General features: G+C 38.2%; 1 protein-coding gene across 1 annotated transcript in view; it reads left to right on the top strand.

Annotated features, from left to right (window-relative positions):
* Positions 1-16,221, top strand: part of SNTB2 (syntrophin, beta 2 (dystrophin-associated protein A1, 59kDa, basic component 2)) — a 94,326-nt gene extending 78,105 nt beyond the window's left edge. The window contains exons 6-8 of the mRNA XM_004690211.2: positions 3,608-3,804; positions 6,670-6,854; positions 9,220-16,221. Of these exons, the coding sequence (XP_004690268.2) occupies positions 3,608-3,804; positions 6,670-6,854; positions 9,220-9,312 (475 nt within the window). The 3' untranslated portion in view covers positions 9,313-16,221. The remainder of the gene's footprint in view (positions 1-3,607; positions 3,805-6,669; positions 6,855-9,219) is intronic.
* Positions 16,222-17,352: the final 1,131 nt, after the last annotated feature.

The following is a 17,352-nucleotide window of genomic DNA, read 5'->3' as shown; positions in this document are numbered from 1 at the left end:
ATTTATTTATACATACAGAACTGGGGTATAGGCCAGAGGTGCAGGAGGTTAGAGGATCCACCAGAGACAGAGTGGGGAGCAAAACAGACAGATGGACTGAAATATACTGCAGAGGAGAGCAGTGGGTGGGTCAGGAGAGGTCTGCCATGCCACATGGGTCACCTCCCTGGCCAGGTATTGAACTCATGCTGCAGTGGCTGTCATAGCTTCCTAGTGCTGTGCTTTAACCCATTTCACCACCAGGGAGGGCCCTGGACTCATTTATAAGTTTGTGGTAAACTTTAAATGAAATATTAATCTGAAAACTTTGTCATTTTCAAGATAGTTCTGAATTTCATATATTTCTGCTGCTTCTCTTTTGAATTAATTAATCAGTTGTTTCCATGTCCATATATCTTTGAGATTACATTTTTACTCCTCCATGGCATTCATGCGCTTTATTCACTTTCCATCAGACCTGTGCCAATGCTCTATCTCTTTCCTTTCCCATCCTCTCCTTCCTCCTTACTCTTACCTCTGGTGACTAGTATGTATTTTACTACATATAAGAATTGTTTCTTCTGTGCTTCGCAAGTGTCTGTTTTTGGTTATTTATGTTCAACAGGTAAGTGAAACCATCTAATATCTATTTTTATGTTCTGACTTTTCACTTGTATAGTGAGCCAGAGATTCATCCATTTTTGTCTCACAGGTGCTGTTCCATATTTTTTAAGTAAAGGAGTAGTATTCTACTCTTTTCTTTATTGTCACCTACCAGTAGGCATTTAAATTGGTTCCATGACTTGGGAATTGTGGAAAGTGATACTATGACAATTTTTTTGCACTTCTATATGGGCTTCATATTTCATTTCTAGATGGATTTCTCCAAATAAATAAAAAAAAGGTAGCTGTAATTTTGATAGAGGTTGCATAAAATATGATGATTAATTGAGGTTATATTGCCATCTTAAATTTTTTAAGTCTTTCCATCCATGTACAGATTTACATAGACCTTCTTTGGCAATAATTTTCATAAATATAAAACACATTTTATATTTCCTTTGACCTTATTCCTAAGTTTTTGTTTGTTTTTGTTTTTTTTTACTTTGATGCTATTACAAGTAAATCATTTTACTGAATTCTTTTTTGGGTTGTTCATTGCTACTATATACAATCAACAGAGTGATTTTTGCATCTTGATCTTGTATTCTACAACTTTGCTCAACTTATTATTAGTCTAATAGGTTTTTAGTGGACCTTATACCCCCACAGAAATTAACTCAAAATGGATCATGGGCCTAAATGTAAAATGTTAAGCTAATAAAACTCCTAGAATAGAAGAAAATATAGATGGTCTTGGGTATGGTGATGACTTTTTATATATAACACCAAAAACAGGATCCATGAATAAATTAATAGCTTAAATGAACTTAATTAACATAAAGTTCTGCTCTTAAAAAATTCAAGAGAGGGCCCTCCCTGGTGGCGCAGCGGGTTAAAGCACAGCACTGAGAATCTAAAGCCGCTTCCGCATGAGTTCGATCCCCGCCTGCCCCGGAGGTGACCCACATGGCGCAGCAGACTTCTCCTGACCCGCCCGCTGCTCCCCTCAGCGGTGTACTTCGTCGATCTGCCTGTTCTGCTCCCCACTCTGTCTCTGGTGAGGCCTCTTACCGCCCCTGAGCCTCTGGCCTGCACCCCAGTTCTGTATGCACAAATAAATAAATCTTTAAAAAAAAAAAATTCAAGAGAATTAGGGCCTCCCTGGTGGTATAAGGGGTTAAAGCACAGCACTCTGAAAGTATCCACAGCCACTTGCATTATGAATTTGATCCCCAGCCAGGGTGGTGACCCACATGGTGCAGCAGACCTCTCCTGTCTTGCTTCTGTTCCCTTCAGCAGTGTATTCAGTAGATCTATTTGTCCTGCTCCCCACACTGTCACTGGTGAATCCTCTTACCTTCCACACCTCTTGCCTGTACCTCAGCTGTTATATGCATAAATAAATAAATCTTTTTTTAAACTCAAGAGAATTAGAAGACAAGTAATAGAGTGGGAGAAAATACTTGCAAAAGACTTCTGATAAGGAATGTTATCCAAAATATATGAACAGTCCTTTAAACTCAGTAATAAGTAAACAAGCAATTCATTAAAAGATGGCCAAGGACCTTAGCAGATGACTCTCTGAAGAAAGATACACAGAGAGTAAATAACCATATGAAAATATGTTCCACATCTCTGAAGAAAGATATACAGAGAGTAAATAACCATATGAGAATGTTTCCCCATCATCAGGAAAATGCAAATTACATTATGAGAAAACATTATGAATTTGATCCCCAGCCAGGTGACCCACTCAATCCAGCAATCCTGTTTCTTGGCTTACCCAAAAGAGTTGAAACTTAAGTCCACATAAAACCTGGACAAGAATGTTTATAGAAGCTTCTTTAGGGGTGAGGAATGGGATTAAAAATAGGGTGGGAAAAAGGTGCATGGGACTATGGTGATGGTACACGGGTGAATAGGTGGTGGGAAGTCCATGGGGATTACAACTGAGATAGAAAAAAGCACAAAATCAAGAATGATATCAAAGTAAATTTTAAAGAATCATAATAATAATAAAAAGAAGCTTCTTTATTATTTGCCAAAACTTGAAAGCAATCAAGGTGTTCCTTAGTAGGTGAATGTATAAGTAAATAGTGACACATCCAGACAATGGGTTACTATTAATTCAGTGCTGATAAAAAAGCTATCAAGCTGTGAAAAGATGAGGCACCATAAATGCATACAGTGACAGGAATCCATTCTGAGAAATGCATCATTTGGTAGTTTCATCATTGTGCAAATGTCAGGGTAATTACACAAACCTCAGTGATAGAACCTCCTACTCACCTGTAGTGGCTGTATCGTAGCCTGTGGAATCACCATTTTTGACAGAAATGTCTTTAAGTGACACATGACTAATCTGAATGAAGCCATTCTTAACAGACTTCCTACTATGGTTCCAACTATATGATATAGTTGGACAATTCTGTAGACAATAAAAAGACAAAAAGATCATCCAGGGATGGGGGATATTGCTAGGCCATGCAACAAAGGATTTTTAGGGCAGGGAAAACCGTATATGCTGTTATAATGATCTGCATATATCATTATTGTGTTTTTGTTTAAAATTATAGAAGGTATGATACCAAGTGTGACACCCCCCCCCCCAAAGTAGACTGTATTGATACTTTGGATGATTAGTTGTGTCAATGTTGATTCATCTTTGAAACAAAAAAGATGCTGTTATGGTGAGTGATAATTGACAGTGGGGGAGGTTTTGTTGTGTGGGAGTGGGATTTATCATTGACTTTTTTTAAATATATGCATAGCCCCTTGGGAGCATTTAAAGAGCCTATGGAAAATTAGGGTCTTGACTGTTCAGTTCAATATTCTGCCTATGACACCATAGATCCTTTTATGGGAAAACAAAACATGCCTAATTAAAAACTAGACTTGCTTTCAGTGGATTTATATAAAAACCATTAACTGCTTTTTATAGTTTTCTGCTTATCAGCATAAATTATTTATAATTTCCTTGAGTGATATTAATTACTTTTGATCCTTGTTTTGTTTGTGGTCCTAGATTGGTTCATTCTGGTTCTGGATGTCGATCACCCTCGCTTGGATCTGACCTCACGTTTGCTACCAGGACAGGCTCTCGGCAGGGCATTGAGATGCATCTCTTCAGGGTAGAGACTCATCGGGATCTGTCAACCTGGACCAGGATACTTGTGCAGGGTTGCCATGCTGCTGCTGAGCTGATCAAGGAAGTCTCTCTAGGTAGAGATCCTAGTATTTCATTTCTAATAGTTAGATGGAACTTGATTTTTAAAGCAAAACTATTAACTTGTGTGCTAGATTTAAGAAATATTCTGAAATATGGCAGCTTAAAGTCATCATGGTTTCTCTGTTTCACTAGGAAAGTTTTTCTTAGCCTTGTCCATGATTCTTGAACATATTCATAACACCTAATGTACAACATGGCAGTTTTACTGTTTACCATTTTATCCTGTTTGATAAGTAAGGACTGATAATAGTAAGTGTTAGATTCATTGATCATCTAGTTAAGAAGATTTGGATTCTAAGTTATGGAGACACACTCTTAAAATAAGAGCACCCAGCAGAGCTTATAATTATAGAAAAGCAAAGAATTTATATCAAGTTGTTTCTCTTCAAAATTTTGAAAATGTGTTCTAGTAGTCAGTGAAACAAGCATCTATAGGAAATAAGCTTGGTGCTTTCTTTCCACTCTTGAAGCGCCCTCTTCTGGTGTTTTTTTGACATGTGTGTCTGTGTTTGTATATAAACATACACATGAATATGTGCACATGTATATACCCAGATACCAAGAATAGAGAAATAATAAAAATTAAGACAAAATTACAATTTCTAGTATGGTTTGAATATTTTGATTTCCATTTGGTTTACTTCATTTTGTTCTTATTTATATATTTTATAAACCTGGTTTTAAAGAATATGTAAAAAGAGGAAATGATTCAATATAGTTTGTTTCCATTTCTTTGGAAACTGAGGGATTTCTACAGCTTTAGCCAGCATTTTCCTGGGTCATTTTCTTTCTTTCTTTCTTTGTTTATTTATTCATACAGAACTGAGGTACAGGCCAGAGATGCGGAGGGTGAGAGGGTTCACCAGAGACAGAGTGGGGAGCATAACAGGCAGATCGACAAAATACACTGCTGAGGGGAGCAGCGGGAGGGTCAGGAGAGGTCTGCCACGCCGTGTGGTCACCTCTGGAGCAAGCAGGGATCGAACTCATGCGGAAGTGGCTTAAGCTTCTTAGTGCTATGCTTTAACCTACTAAGCCACCAGGAAGGGCCTCCTGGGTCATTTTCTAACACTGGCACAGGACAGTTTTTTAACATTGTCAAAATGATGCAATTCCTCAATTATTTGGGAGCTGCCTAATATTTTCTTCACAACTACTGTGATAATTCAAGCAATGACAACAATTATTTGTCATAGCTTACCTTGGATTTCAACTCAAGCTGCCACACTGTCTTCCTTATTTGTCTGTCTCTCCCTGGTTTTTCTGTGGGGTGGTTGGTCACCTCGTTCAGGACAGTGAGGCTCTGGCCCCAGCATGCGCTTTTGGGGATGGGCATGTCCTCATCTGCCCTTTTACTAGCATTTGGGGTCACCTTATCTTCTTTGAGGATTCAGATCCTTTTCAAAACAAAGGGTGCAGTTTGGATTTTTAACATTTTTTATTTTCATGTTGTTTCTTTGGTGTCTGGCAGCTAAGCGTCATCTTTCAGGGAACCAAAACTGTCCAGTTCCTGGCTCAGAGTTGTTTATACTTTTTTTAAAAAAGAGATTTATTTTTATTTATTTATGCATACAAGAACTGGGGAATTAGGCCAGAGGTATGAGGAGTGAGAGGATTCAGCAGAGATAGAGTGGGAAACAGAAAAGGCAGAGCCACTAAGATACACTGCTGAGAGGAACAGTGGGCAGGACAGGAGAGGTCTGCTGTGCCATAGGAGTCAGCTCCCTAACTGGGATGTAACTCTTGCCACAATGGCTGGTGGTAGCCTGATAGTGCTGAGACTAACCCCTGCGCCATCGGGGAGGCCCTGTACCAGATATATTGAACTGACTGTCCTCCCTGGTGGAACAACAGGTAAAAGCACAGCACTACAGGACCCTCCCTGGTGGCGCAGCGGGTTAAAGCACAGCACAGAGAAGCTAAAGCCACTTCCTCATGAGTTCGATCCCTGCCTGCCCTGGAGGAGATCCACATGGCGAGGCAGACCTCTCCTGACCCGCCCGCTGCTCCCTCAGCAGTGTACTTCGTCAATCTGCCTGTTCTGCTCCCCACTCTGTCTCTAGTAAATCCTCTCACCCTCTGCATCTCTGGCCTGTACCCCAGTTCTGTACGAATAAATAAATAAATCTTAAAAAAAAAAAAAAAAAGCACAGCACTACAAAGCTAGACATAGCCGCTTCAGCATGAGTTTGATCCCAGACCAGAGGGATGACCCACATTGCACAGCAGACCTCTCCTGTCTCACCCGCTGCTCCCCTTAGCAAGTGTACTTCGTCAGTCTTCCTGTTCTGCTCCCCACTCTCTCAGGTGTCTCTAGTGAATCCTCTCACCGCTGCTGCACCTCTGGCCTGTAGCCCAATTCTGTATGCATAAATAAATAAATCTTTTTAAATAAGTAAATAAATGACTCATTCTTTTTTTTCTCCTTCTTACATCTTTCATCTTTAGCCACCTCTGTACAGTGATTGTTTAGTTTTAAAGATTTATTTATTTATGCATACAAGAACTGGGATGTAGGCCAGATGTTTGGGGTGGGGGTAAGTAGTTTCAATAGAGACAGAATAGGGAAAGCAGGCAGATCTATTGAAATACACTGCTGAGGGGAGCAGTGTGGGAGACAGGAGAGGTCTGGTGTACCATGTGGGTGAGCTTCCTGGCTGGGGATCGAACTTGTGCTTCTGTGGCTGCCAGTAGCTTCATAGTGCTGAGACATAACCCTTTGTGCCACCAGGGAGGTCCTGGGGTCACACATTCTTAAGAAAAGATTCTTTTCCCTTCTTGGAATTCAGAAGAATCCCATTCCACTTGCTAACTGAAGAAGGACCTTTATTAACGATGATATCTGCTGTCTTCAACAGGCTGCACATTAAATGGGCAGGAAGTAAGACTCACTGTCCACTATGAAAATGGGTTCAGTATCTCCAGGGAAAATGGAGGTTCTGGCAGCATGTTGTATCGATACCCCTTTGAAAGGCTGAAAATGTCTGCTGATGATGGCATCAGAAATCTGTATCTGGATTTTGGTGGTCCTGAAGGAGAACTGGTAAGTTTCGGGAAAAAATGTGTTTATTGTAGTAAGTATTTTCTTTCTTTATTTCCTGTCTCTTATATTAGAAACTCAGGAACTGAATCTTCATTTGGAGCCAGGAAATGGTTCTTCACTTTTTAGGATGCAGTTTTTTAAGGTTTGGATTTTTGGTGTTTTGTTATTTTTTTACTCCCCACACTAGGAAATAATTCCCATTTTAAAATTTTTATTTGAATGTTAGAAAAAGTCCTTTTTAAGAAATAGACTGTTATAAAAACATAAAGTATTACAGCTGACAAACTTTATTAAACAAATTCTATCTATTGCTGTTAGCAGCAGTTTGTTGAGATAAGAATCAAAAGTAATAGTGTGATTTGCTATAGAAATTCTATTTCTATCAGACATAAAGATGGAGATATAGGCACAAAACCATTGTCTTTTGACCTCCTTGTCCTTTAAAGGAAATATGAGCAGAAAGTCGTGATCTCTCCTTAGAGAACTAGAGGAGTATATCAAATATACTTCAGAAATCACAGGTGTGATAAAGGAGATAAACAGTGTCCTTTGATTGAACCTGTAATTCTAGTATTATCATACATGATCATAATCTTAAGTCCATTGACATAGTCAACAGTGTGTATAAGCTTGAAAAATGAAAGAGATCTTATAGATAATATAATTCAAATTCCAAATGAGAAACCATAACTAGAAATCTAATTTTAAATGATGAACCTTTATGAGACCATCGATAGGCTACAGAACAACCGTGAAGTATTCGTGAGAGTTAAATGCTTCTTTCTATAAAATTAACCAGTTATTAATAGCAGTTTCCATTTGGCAAGCCAGTTGTTAGATTATTTTTGGATATTTGTTTGTTTGTTTTTTTAAGATTTATTTATGTATACAAGAACTGGGGTAAGGCAAGAAGTGTGGAGGGTGAGAGTACTCACCAGAGACAGAGTGGGGAGCAGAACAGACAGGTCAAGTGAAGTACACTGCTGAGAGGAGCAGCGGCAGGTCAGGAGAGATCTGCTGCACCATGTGGGTCAGCTCCAGGGCAGGGGTCAAACTTGCATTGCAGTGGCTGCAGACAGCTTCATATTGTGCTTCAACTCATTGCACCACCAGGGAGGGCCCGGGCATGTGTTTTTAATCCCTGCTTTACATTTAAAACATAAAATTTAGAGATGAAATTAGTGCTTTTTAATAAAGTTGTAATTTTCTTTAAAAGGCATGGTTGATTAAGCTGTATCCTATTCCTGATCTCTGTTATTGGTACCAACCACTTGACTCAGGCAGCCTGACCCCAAGTGTCCTTATTCATCCGGCACTAGCTGTCAATGTTAGAGGCCTGTTCTTGGGAAGGTGTAACTAGAGTTGTGATTCCTTAACTGTCTCAAGTGTTGTGCTCCCCTCACAAACCCACCAGGACTGTCAAAATTATACTCATAGGTGATCGTGCTGCTGCTTAGTTCACTGTAGTTCCTCCACCCTGGAAAATACACAATGATCTCCATAGAGATTTTTCATTCTTGCATTCTCTTTTTTTTAATTCTTCCTACCTGCATGGTGGAACTTGTCCATTACCAATTGTACCCTAATTGTGGATGTGAAACCTCTCACTGGTGTTTAATTACAAGGTAGAATAACTTTACTTATGATTATACTTTCATTTGTGGATTTAAGTTCTCAAGAGTTTCTATAGCTCAGCATTTTCTTTATCCAGGTTCTTTTTATTTATTTATTTAAAGATTTTATTTATTTATGCTTAGAGAAATAGGATACAGGTCAGAGGTACAGGAACAGCAAGAGGGTTCACCAGAAACAGAGTGGGTTGCAAAACAGGCAGATGGACAAAGTACACTGCTGAGAGGAGCAGTGGGCCAGACAGGAGAGGTCTGCTATGCCATGTAGATCTCCTCTGGGGCTGGGGATTGAACTCACACTGAAGTGGCCACAGCTTGGCTTAGCTTCACAGAGCAGCACTCCAAACCGCTGTGCCATCAGGGAGGGCTCCTATCCAGGCTCTTTTTTTTTAAATATTTATTTATTTATGCATTCAGAACTAGGGTACAGGCCAGAGGTGCAGTGCCGTGAGAGGATTCACCAGAGACAGAGCGGGGAGCAGAACAGGCAGATCAACGAAGTACACTGCTAAGGGAAGCAGTGGGCGAGACATATGGATCACTTCCGGGGCAGGGATTGAACTCATGCTGAAGTGGCTTTAGCTTCTCAGTGCTGTGCCTTAACCCGCCACGCCACCAGGGAGGGCCCTCTCCAGGTTCTTTTTAAAAAGAATACCCCATTCAGATTTATTGTGCACATTAGTTTCTTCAAGCATCTGTATTTGGTAGTGATAATTAACGTTCTTTTTCTACAGACCATGGACCTGCACTCTTGTCCGAAGCCGATTGTATTTGTGTTGCACACATTCTTGTCGGCCAAAGTCACTCGCATGGGACTGCTAGTATGAGCAGCAGAGTCTGAAAATAGCCTTGAATGTCCCAAGAAGTTTTCCACCTCAAAAAAGAAAACAAACAAAAAGCACAAAAAGAAAGCTCTTTGCTCTCCTCCAGCACAGTGCCTTGACCAGGACCTGCAAATCACTGCTGAACCATAACCATGTTTGAAGAAGAGCTGACCTTTTACAAGCTACCTTGGCCAGAAACTCGAGGATTCTAATAATCTCCAAAATGAAGTTATTGACTTATTGTCCAGTTTCCTAATGTGGTCTATAAGTACTTAGGTGTATTTCCTCTCTTAAGAAGGGTAGCTCACTGTTGTTGTTTTTGGACATAATCAAATATCCAAGAGTTGTTTTCTTTTCCTTCCTATAGAATTTGTTTCAGCCTTATCCTAAGTTTCTTGCTTAGGATGACTGTGTTCCCAGGTGCTAATTCACAGCAGTCTGTGTTCCTTGGTCTTTCCATATAGGTCCTACATTTTGCTGGAGTTTATTGTCTGCACTTGCTATTTCCACCCTGGGAAGCCCTTGAATTTCATTACCAAAGCACTCTTCCATCTGTCCTGGCTCCAGCTACATCCCACCCTGGCCACTGCTTCCCACCACATCACAAGCTCTGCCACTCATAGTGCTAACTTTAGGACTTAGAACTTGAAACATTTGATCTGCCTTGCCTTCCATTACCTTTCTAGTGGTGACCAAGTTGAGAAGCAAGTTGGAAACCACTGTTTTGAAAGAAAAGTTTTGTTTAAGTTTTTCTGATTTTTATCTTTGGTAGGAGCCAGGAAATGTTACAGGATTAATTTTAAAAGAAAATTCACATTGTAGCCTAAGCCATTTTTTATTGCATACCAAATGTGCCTTTGGTTAGGGTCAGTGGAGCTTTATTAGTCACTCTTTGAATAACTGGATATCACTGCCATACCAGAGGGATAATCTATCGTAGTTTTGAGGAATAGTCTTTGAGGTGGATTTCCTGAAAGGTTTCTTTTCCAGAGGGAAGATCCTTTGAGAGAGATAAAACCTGGAGAGCCAGCTTGTTTAAAAAGCAGACTTATGAATGCGGCCGACTCTTCAACACAAACATCACCCATGATCCTGGCACTGGCCCTCTCCTTTTGTGGCAGCACAGTGGCATGAACAAGCAGCTGCTAATTCAAATGTCAGTGTTTGTTTAATATCTTATAGTGGGCAGGGTGATGAGACCATAAAAAGCTACCTGGATTTTGCTAAGCATTACTAATGTCATCATTAGGAAAGAGAGGCAGAAATGGTTGATGTTGTGGTGTTACAGAATCATACTCAACTTGTTTTTCCTAATTATGAAGGAGGTATATATCTGAAAACTTTGGAAGTCATGTGATAGCTTTATAAAATGTCAACATTAGGACAGTCCTTAAATCTGAAAGCAAAGATGATGTTGACTTAGATGTTCTCTCTATTCTTTGAAAAATCTAGGATTAGTTCTCGCTAGCTTAAAAGTGTGACACTGGAGGGCAGAGGAGAGTGGCACTCCAAATAGGAGGGAAATGCAACTATAGATGTAAAACATGAGCTATTTGGTTGGAGTGCAGACTGACATAGGTGGGACATGTGAAAAATCACAGACCTGTAAGTAAGAGAATTCTAGTTAGATATTGAAATCCCACTGTCTGACACCTGTCAGTAAGTCAGTACTCCTTCCCTTTATACAGCTTGGTTACCTCAGCTCAAGTTCCCAGAGTGAGTGATCTGATTCACTTAAAACTGGAAGTTGAAATCTAAACTATATCTGTCTTTTAAGACCTTTTAATATTTAAAAAGTTCATAGACCTAAGTTTAGTTCCATCTGGAATGAGTCTGCAAGTCAGGCAAGAAAAAAAAAATCTTGAAGGTTCAGCTGTGATTTCTGGAAGAAGAATTTCAACACAGAATTTCAGATAGGAGAGCTTAGACACAGTGAGTGTTAGTAATCTGAGATGATAAATGATACATTCATGTGTCATATAGAGACAAAGCCATGTGATCACATTTTTTCTGTCTTTACATGAGAGCTCCCACCTGAGATGATTTTCAGGGGGAACTTCTAAGTCTCCTGTTCATAAGTTATATGAAAAAAATCTGTAGAAAAGGTGTGATTAAAAAGTGGGGCATAGAGGGAAGGTGTTAGTGCATTTGGGCTCATTTCATTTGTTTTAATTGCCATGTCTAGCACCAAGGGCCATAGAGGTTTTAATATCTTCTGAGTCTTGATGTGAAATGAAAGTGTATGCAGATTTATTTGACAACTACTAGCACCCCCAAGAGCAAGGACCCTTAAGCTGCTTGTGTAACTTCAACAGTATTCTAATCATGGGCCACCAGGTTGTTCTTTGTAAATGTGTGTGTGTGTGTGTGTGTGTGTTGGGGGGTGTTCAGAACACAAATGAAGTGATTTACAAATGGGACAACCTTGAATATGTATTTTGTACTCAGATGCCAAAATATGGCAAAGTATTTTCAAATGATAACTAAAAGTGGGCATTTTCTGTATTTCATATGTTTTATAGAACAGCTGACTTTTCATTTCTTTTTCAATTTGAGTCAGGAAAATTGTCAAGAATGTTGGGGGCTTCTGCCTAGCAAATTAGAAGGAGCTGTAGAGTAATATCCCCCTCATTCCCATGGACTACTTCCTGTGGCCCCCTAAGACGTGAAGCTTAGAAATCTTCTCCATATTCCACACAGAAGTCTAGAAGCAGCCAAATGGTGTGTGAATGTTCTTCCTACTTTCTCTAAAACTTCTTCCCTTTCTGTTCCCCACCCCATCCCACCCCCACCCTTGCCTGGAAAAAGAGGAAAGAAATGGAGCAAAAGAAACAGGCTCATTTATATTGTTCTTTTTCTGAAAAAGGTAAGTCCTTTCCTTAAGTCATCAAATGAATCTTACCTGGAAACAAACTATGTAATATTTTATATGAAGAAATGCTTTAATGTATATCTATACACTATTTATTAGATAGTTGTAACCGTAAACTCACCTACTTAGTAGACAGAGTTTCAGTTTTAAGTATTGGGCATGTACAGGCAATCAAAAATATTGCTTTAGATGTCATTCACCCATTTTAAAGCCATGTTTTAGCACTTTTTAGGCTTGATAAAGCCTGATAGTGCCTGTTTTTACATCTTTACTCTTAAGAGATTTGTTACTGAAAATTATTGCATGGCAGAAGAGATTAAATTATTTATTTCTTATATTTTTATAAGTGGAAAAAAATCTCTCTAACCAACATGATTAAACTGGTGACTGATTATTTGTTTTCTGAACTTAATCTTCTAAGCAGAATGGTAATAAAGCTTTTTTCAGTTGATAAAATGCACTTATTAGCTAATAAACCAAAATTTATTCTTTAAAAAAAATTAAGCTGTGTGGAATCTGGACAAGATTATGTTTCGCCCAGAAAAACAGGTGTTATTGTAAATGGTTTTGATGAACAAAAGTATGACCACTTTAGAGAAAAAATTATGATGGAATTTTTACTAACTTTATGAGAACTTCCAGGTCTTGTTTAATTTATATGCATGTGGATATATTTGTATCTTCAAAACCATGAAGCTCTATTCATGTTTTTTAATGCATATTATCTTGTAAGCTGCTATGCAAGTTCTATGAAAAGCCCTACTTACATAAAGAATTACACATTTTTTAAGCTTTCAGGGAAGACCTGTAGACTTAAGCACTTTCTCTGCTACTTTATATCTTATCTTGGACACTTAAACTGAATTATGTTCTTATTATTTTCACTGGTTATAAGCTATTGATTGTACATAATATTTAAACTATCCAAATATCCATCATACATTTCCGTGTTGATACCATCCACTATTAATATCATAAATATGAATGAAATGGTTGGTAGGAAGCCAAAGTTTCTCTATTTTCAATACATAATGAAGAAATAAAATGCAAGATCTCTTTGGTCTCAAAGCATATCGCTTTGGTCAAATTTGAGTATCTCTGAAAAAAAAATCTGAATATGTAAGGAAAAGAGACTTATTTATGTTTGGGTTCTGCTTAAACTTTAAGTTAAATTTGACTGTAGTCATCACTTTTTATTTATCTCTACCAGATACACAATGTGCCAGGTCGTATTCTGCCTTGAGTTTGAAAATCTCTTTCAGTTAAATTTGAATTTTTATGTAGCTTTTCTCCCTTCCTCGAGATGAGAGCAGAGGAATCTGCCATTTTCTATATACTTTGTATGTCCCTATTTTAATTGCTTGGTAAACTAGAATTATTTTGACTTTCTACATATTACCTTTGAAACAGTCCTAGTCTTCCTTCTCCCTCCTTTTTTTTAAGACTTACCTTTAACTTGTGAAAGTATGTTGGGTATACAGATACTCAATAAATGTGTAACTTCTAAAATAATTATGCCAGATACTAGGATTATGCATTTCTGAGCAACATAACTATATCTGTAGTGTAATGATATTAAGTAAAATTTATTTTACATTGGTATTAGGCTACTTTTTAGTGACTGATTTAAAACTTTTCTGTAAAAAAAATCTGGCAGATCAGCAAAATAAGTTCATCCTATGAAAAAACAGAATTTCAAATTAAAATATGTTACAGTAAATAGGCACATAGAGCCCATCTGTTTTTCTAGTCTTGTAGACAGTTATTGTTAAAATACCAACTAGAAAAATGGTTGTCCTGGATTAACTCACAAAAATATTTTAGCAGGACTTCGTTTGAGGATTGATACACTTAAGCTTAATCTCTTGCCACCTCATTCTTCCTTCTCACTTCAGATGACTTGGACCAAAGCATATTTTAGTTTTTAAAAGTGGATCTACATGATGCAATATCTAAATAGGCCATTAGACCAAATGATTGCTTGATCTACAATAAACATTTGATTATATTCAACAAAAATCTACTATATTAACTATCATCCTTGAATTGCTCCAGAATAGATGGGTTGAAACTGAAAAGTGACAGAATGATCTGTCATTATATTGTGAGAACCCTGGTAGGTCTCTAACTTCTGAGTTCTCTAACTTACTTGGTATTTGCAGTAATCTTGCCTCCATGTTCCAAAGCAATAGGACTCTGAGGGATAGTTCTTTGGGGACCTGGGGAAATTGGAAACTGCAAGGCTAATTAATGATATATTAATTCATGTATTCTTTCATCTAATCATCATTTATTAATGTACAGACTCTAAAAGGTTCAGAAGAAATTTCCTGCCCTCAAGTAGCACACAGTCCATTATTTACCACACCATGTCATCCATCTGTTTACCTACTGGTGGTTAAGTAATTAACCACTTCATATTTTTACCAAAGTACATCTGCAGTTCTGTTCATCGGACAAACTGGAAAATATTTAAAAGGATGCTCATTCTTTGGCCCATGCTAACATGAAAGAACTGCAACTGTTTGAGTAGGTTGGTCTTTCATCATACATACTTATTCTAGTGCAGAATTAGACCTTTCTTTCGGGAGTAGAACAGTGTAGCATGTCCATAGCAAGATAAATCATAACAGCAATGACAAAAAAAGCTCTGTTGCTCAAAGTGGATCAATGGGAAATATTTTTAAAGAAATACCTCTCAACTATAATCAGCAAAGCTAAATGTGTGTTTCATCTACCCCCTATTTTTAAGTTGTGTTGACTCAATCACTTCCATACTGACACCCTTTAAACATCTCATTTGTTGAAAGTCCATACAGTGGTAGACGGAGTATTTATCCATGTTGAAAGCTCAAAATTGTATTTTAAACTCAGCAAAATTCCACCTATTCTAGAACACTCTGGCATTCAAACTTAGTACATAGAGCACTTAAACTCAGAGGGTATGACTGAGTTTTTCCACAGTTTTCAGTGTAACTACCTTTATGTCCAGTTTGCCTTCCATTATTCACGAGGGTAAACTTTTTAGGCAACTTCGTGCACTATGCCTCAGAAGTCCTCTAACGACATATGGGTGGAATAACATATGGAACATAGTCTCTGGGCTCCTTCATTTTCCAGTGTCCTGGAATTTGGCACACCAATAAGGTCATACCTTCAGTGTCTCACTCAGTCTTTACTGTAAACCTACCCTTTGACAATCAGGTGCTAATGGTTATATATTGTTGGAATCAGCACATAAGTATTGTCTAGTGTCTGTTCTAGATTGGAAAAAGTGCTTTCCTTCTATCTCAGTCCTGTTGAAGTGAATGTCAGTTATGTTTTCTCATACTTTGTGAGTAAATAGAATTGGGAGAGAGGAAATGATTTAAAGTAAGTTTGGGGTTTGGCACAGTCATCAACATTAGTGATCTCCTTTAAACCTTACAGCAAGTGTGCCCTTACAACAACCAGTTTCTGACTTGCTTACTCCAGTATGTTTACAATGTATGTTGGAATGGTCAGCATTCTTAGCACCCAAAGAATCTGTTTCCCTTTTGGTACCATACCCAAGGTCTTTTAGAAGATGTGGCAAACCACTACCTGGGAAGGCTTATTTTTTGGCTAATCTGTACTAACCCTTATGATAGCCACTTACATGTGTTCTTTCCCAAGCAGATTTAAGTTTTTGTTAAGTATTAAGACTTAGAAAGCTAATAATACTTTTACAATGCATTAAAAGTTTGTGAGATTCTGCTTTTCTTTTTAAAATCTTTTATTTAAATAAGACTTCAAGTATTAATTTAAATTTTAAGTCTCAAATCTGGCATCACCAGACTACCAAATCAAAACCAATGGCATAACAGGGCAGTATTTGTGTTCTTAATATAAAGGCTTTATGTGTACTTTAAATATGCATAGACAACACTTCCCCTTGAGTTGCATGTCAACATATAACATTGTACATTACAATGAAAATTTGTAACTTGAGGGTATTACATATATATATATATGAATACATATATACCTTTGTAACCTTTATACTATAAATTAAAAAATGGCTTTTAGACTTGTATTTTTTCTGGTTTTTTAATGTTAAAATAGTTTCAAGCTTATGGGAAAATGTGAAGAACAGTGCAAAGACGTACATCCCCTTCACCCAAACTTCCTGATTGCTAACATTTTATTCCATTGTCTGCTTTTGTTTTTCTAACATGGCCTGCTCTGTTACCTTCAATTCTCTGGTGTGTACATGCTAAACACAAGGACCCTCCTGCACTGTCCCCATACAGCCTTCCCAGTCAGGAGACAACATTGGTACCTGGCAATCGCCCAGTCCACAGACCCTATTTAAGTGGTGCCTGTCATCGCAGTGTGTCTCCTTGTCTTTCTGGCACAGGATCCTATGCAGAGTTCTGTTTGCTTTTCATGTCTTGTCAGTCTGGGTTAACTCCTCAACCTCACCTTAATTCTCATATCCCTCCTCTTGGATCTGTTCCATGTTACCTCATGACCAGGTCAGGCCATGCACTCCTGGCAGAAATGCGCAGACAGAAGTGATGCCTTCTTAGAGCTCATTCTCAGAAGACAGCTGCCGACCATCCCACCACCAGCAGCTTTGACTTTAATCACCTTATCAAGTTAGTGTCTATACCCTGTTCCCCTTTGCATTTCATTGGCATTTTCGGTAGGAGATGTTCTGTTATTTTGTCAGTATTCTCAGTGTTCCTCAAGCCAGCCCTAACATCCATAGATAACTCCTGCCTGTGTTATCTTACCACTATGGATGATTGCCAAATTGTGATTATTATCACTTCTTTTGCCTTTATTTGTTGGCTTTCTATCATAGGTAAGAACTTCTCTCTTATGGGTTGATTAACTGATATTAAAGACTCATGGATTCTAATTTCTGAAATGAGTTTTAATCCATGCTTACTTATTTTGATGCTAAAACTATCCAGAATCTGGCCTGTAGGAGTCTTCTCAAGCTAGTTACTTTGTCCTTCACTGTGTCCTCATCATTCTTCAGACACTGAATTCTAGCATAACAAAGGCTCCTTTTGTATTTCCTACTCTGGTCCTGCAATTAGCCATTTCTACAAAAGGTTTTTTTAGTGTAGGGTGATAGTCAGAGCCCAAGATCTGGATGTTTGATTTGCTCATTGCTTGGGACTAGGAAAATGTGTGTCGGT

The sequence above is a fragment of the Condylura cristata genome, unplaced genomic scaffold (assembly GCF_000260355.1).
Source record: "Condylura cristata isolate star-nosed mole 26May11 unplaced genomic scaffold, ConCri1.0 scaffold00028, whole genome shotgun sequence".
Classification (NCBI taxonomy): Eukaryota; Metazoa; Chordata; class Mammalia; order Eulipotyphla; family Talpidae; genus Condylura; species Condylura cristata.
Note: the sequence above shows the minus strand (reverse complement) of the source record. Positions and strands in the feature narration are given on the sequence as shown.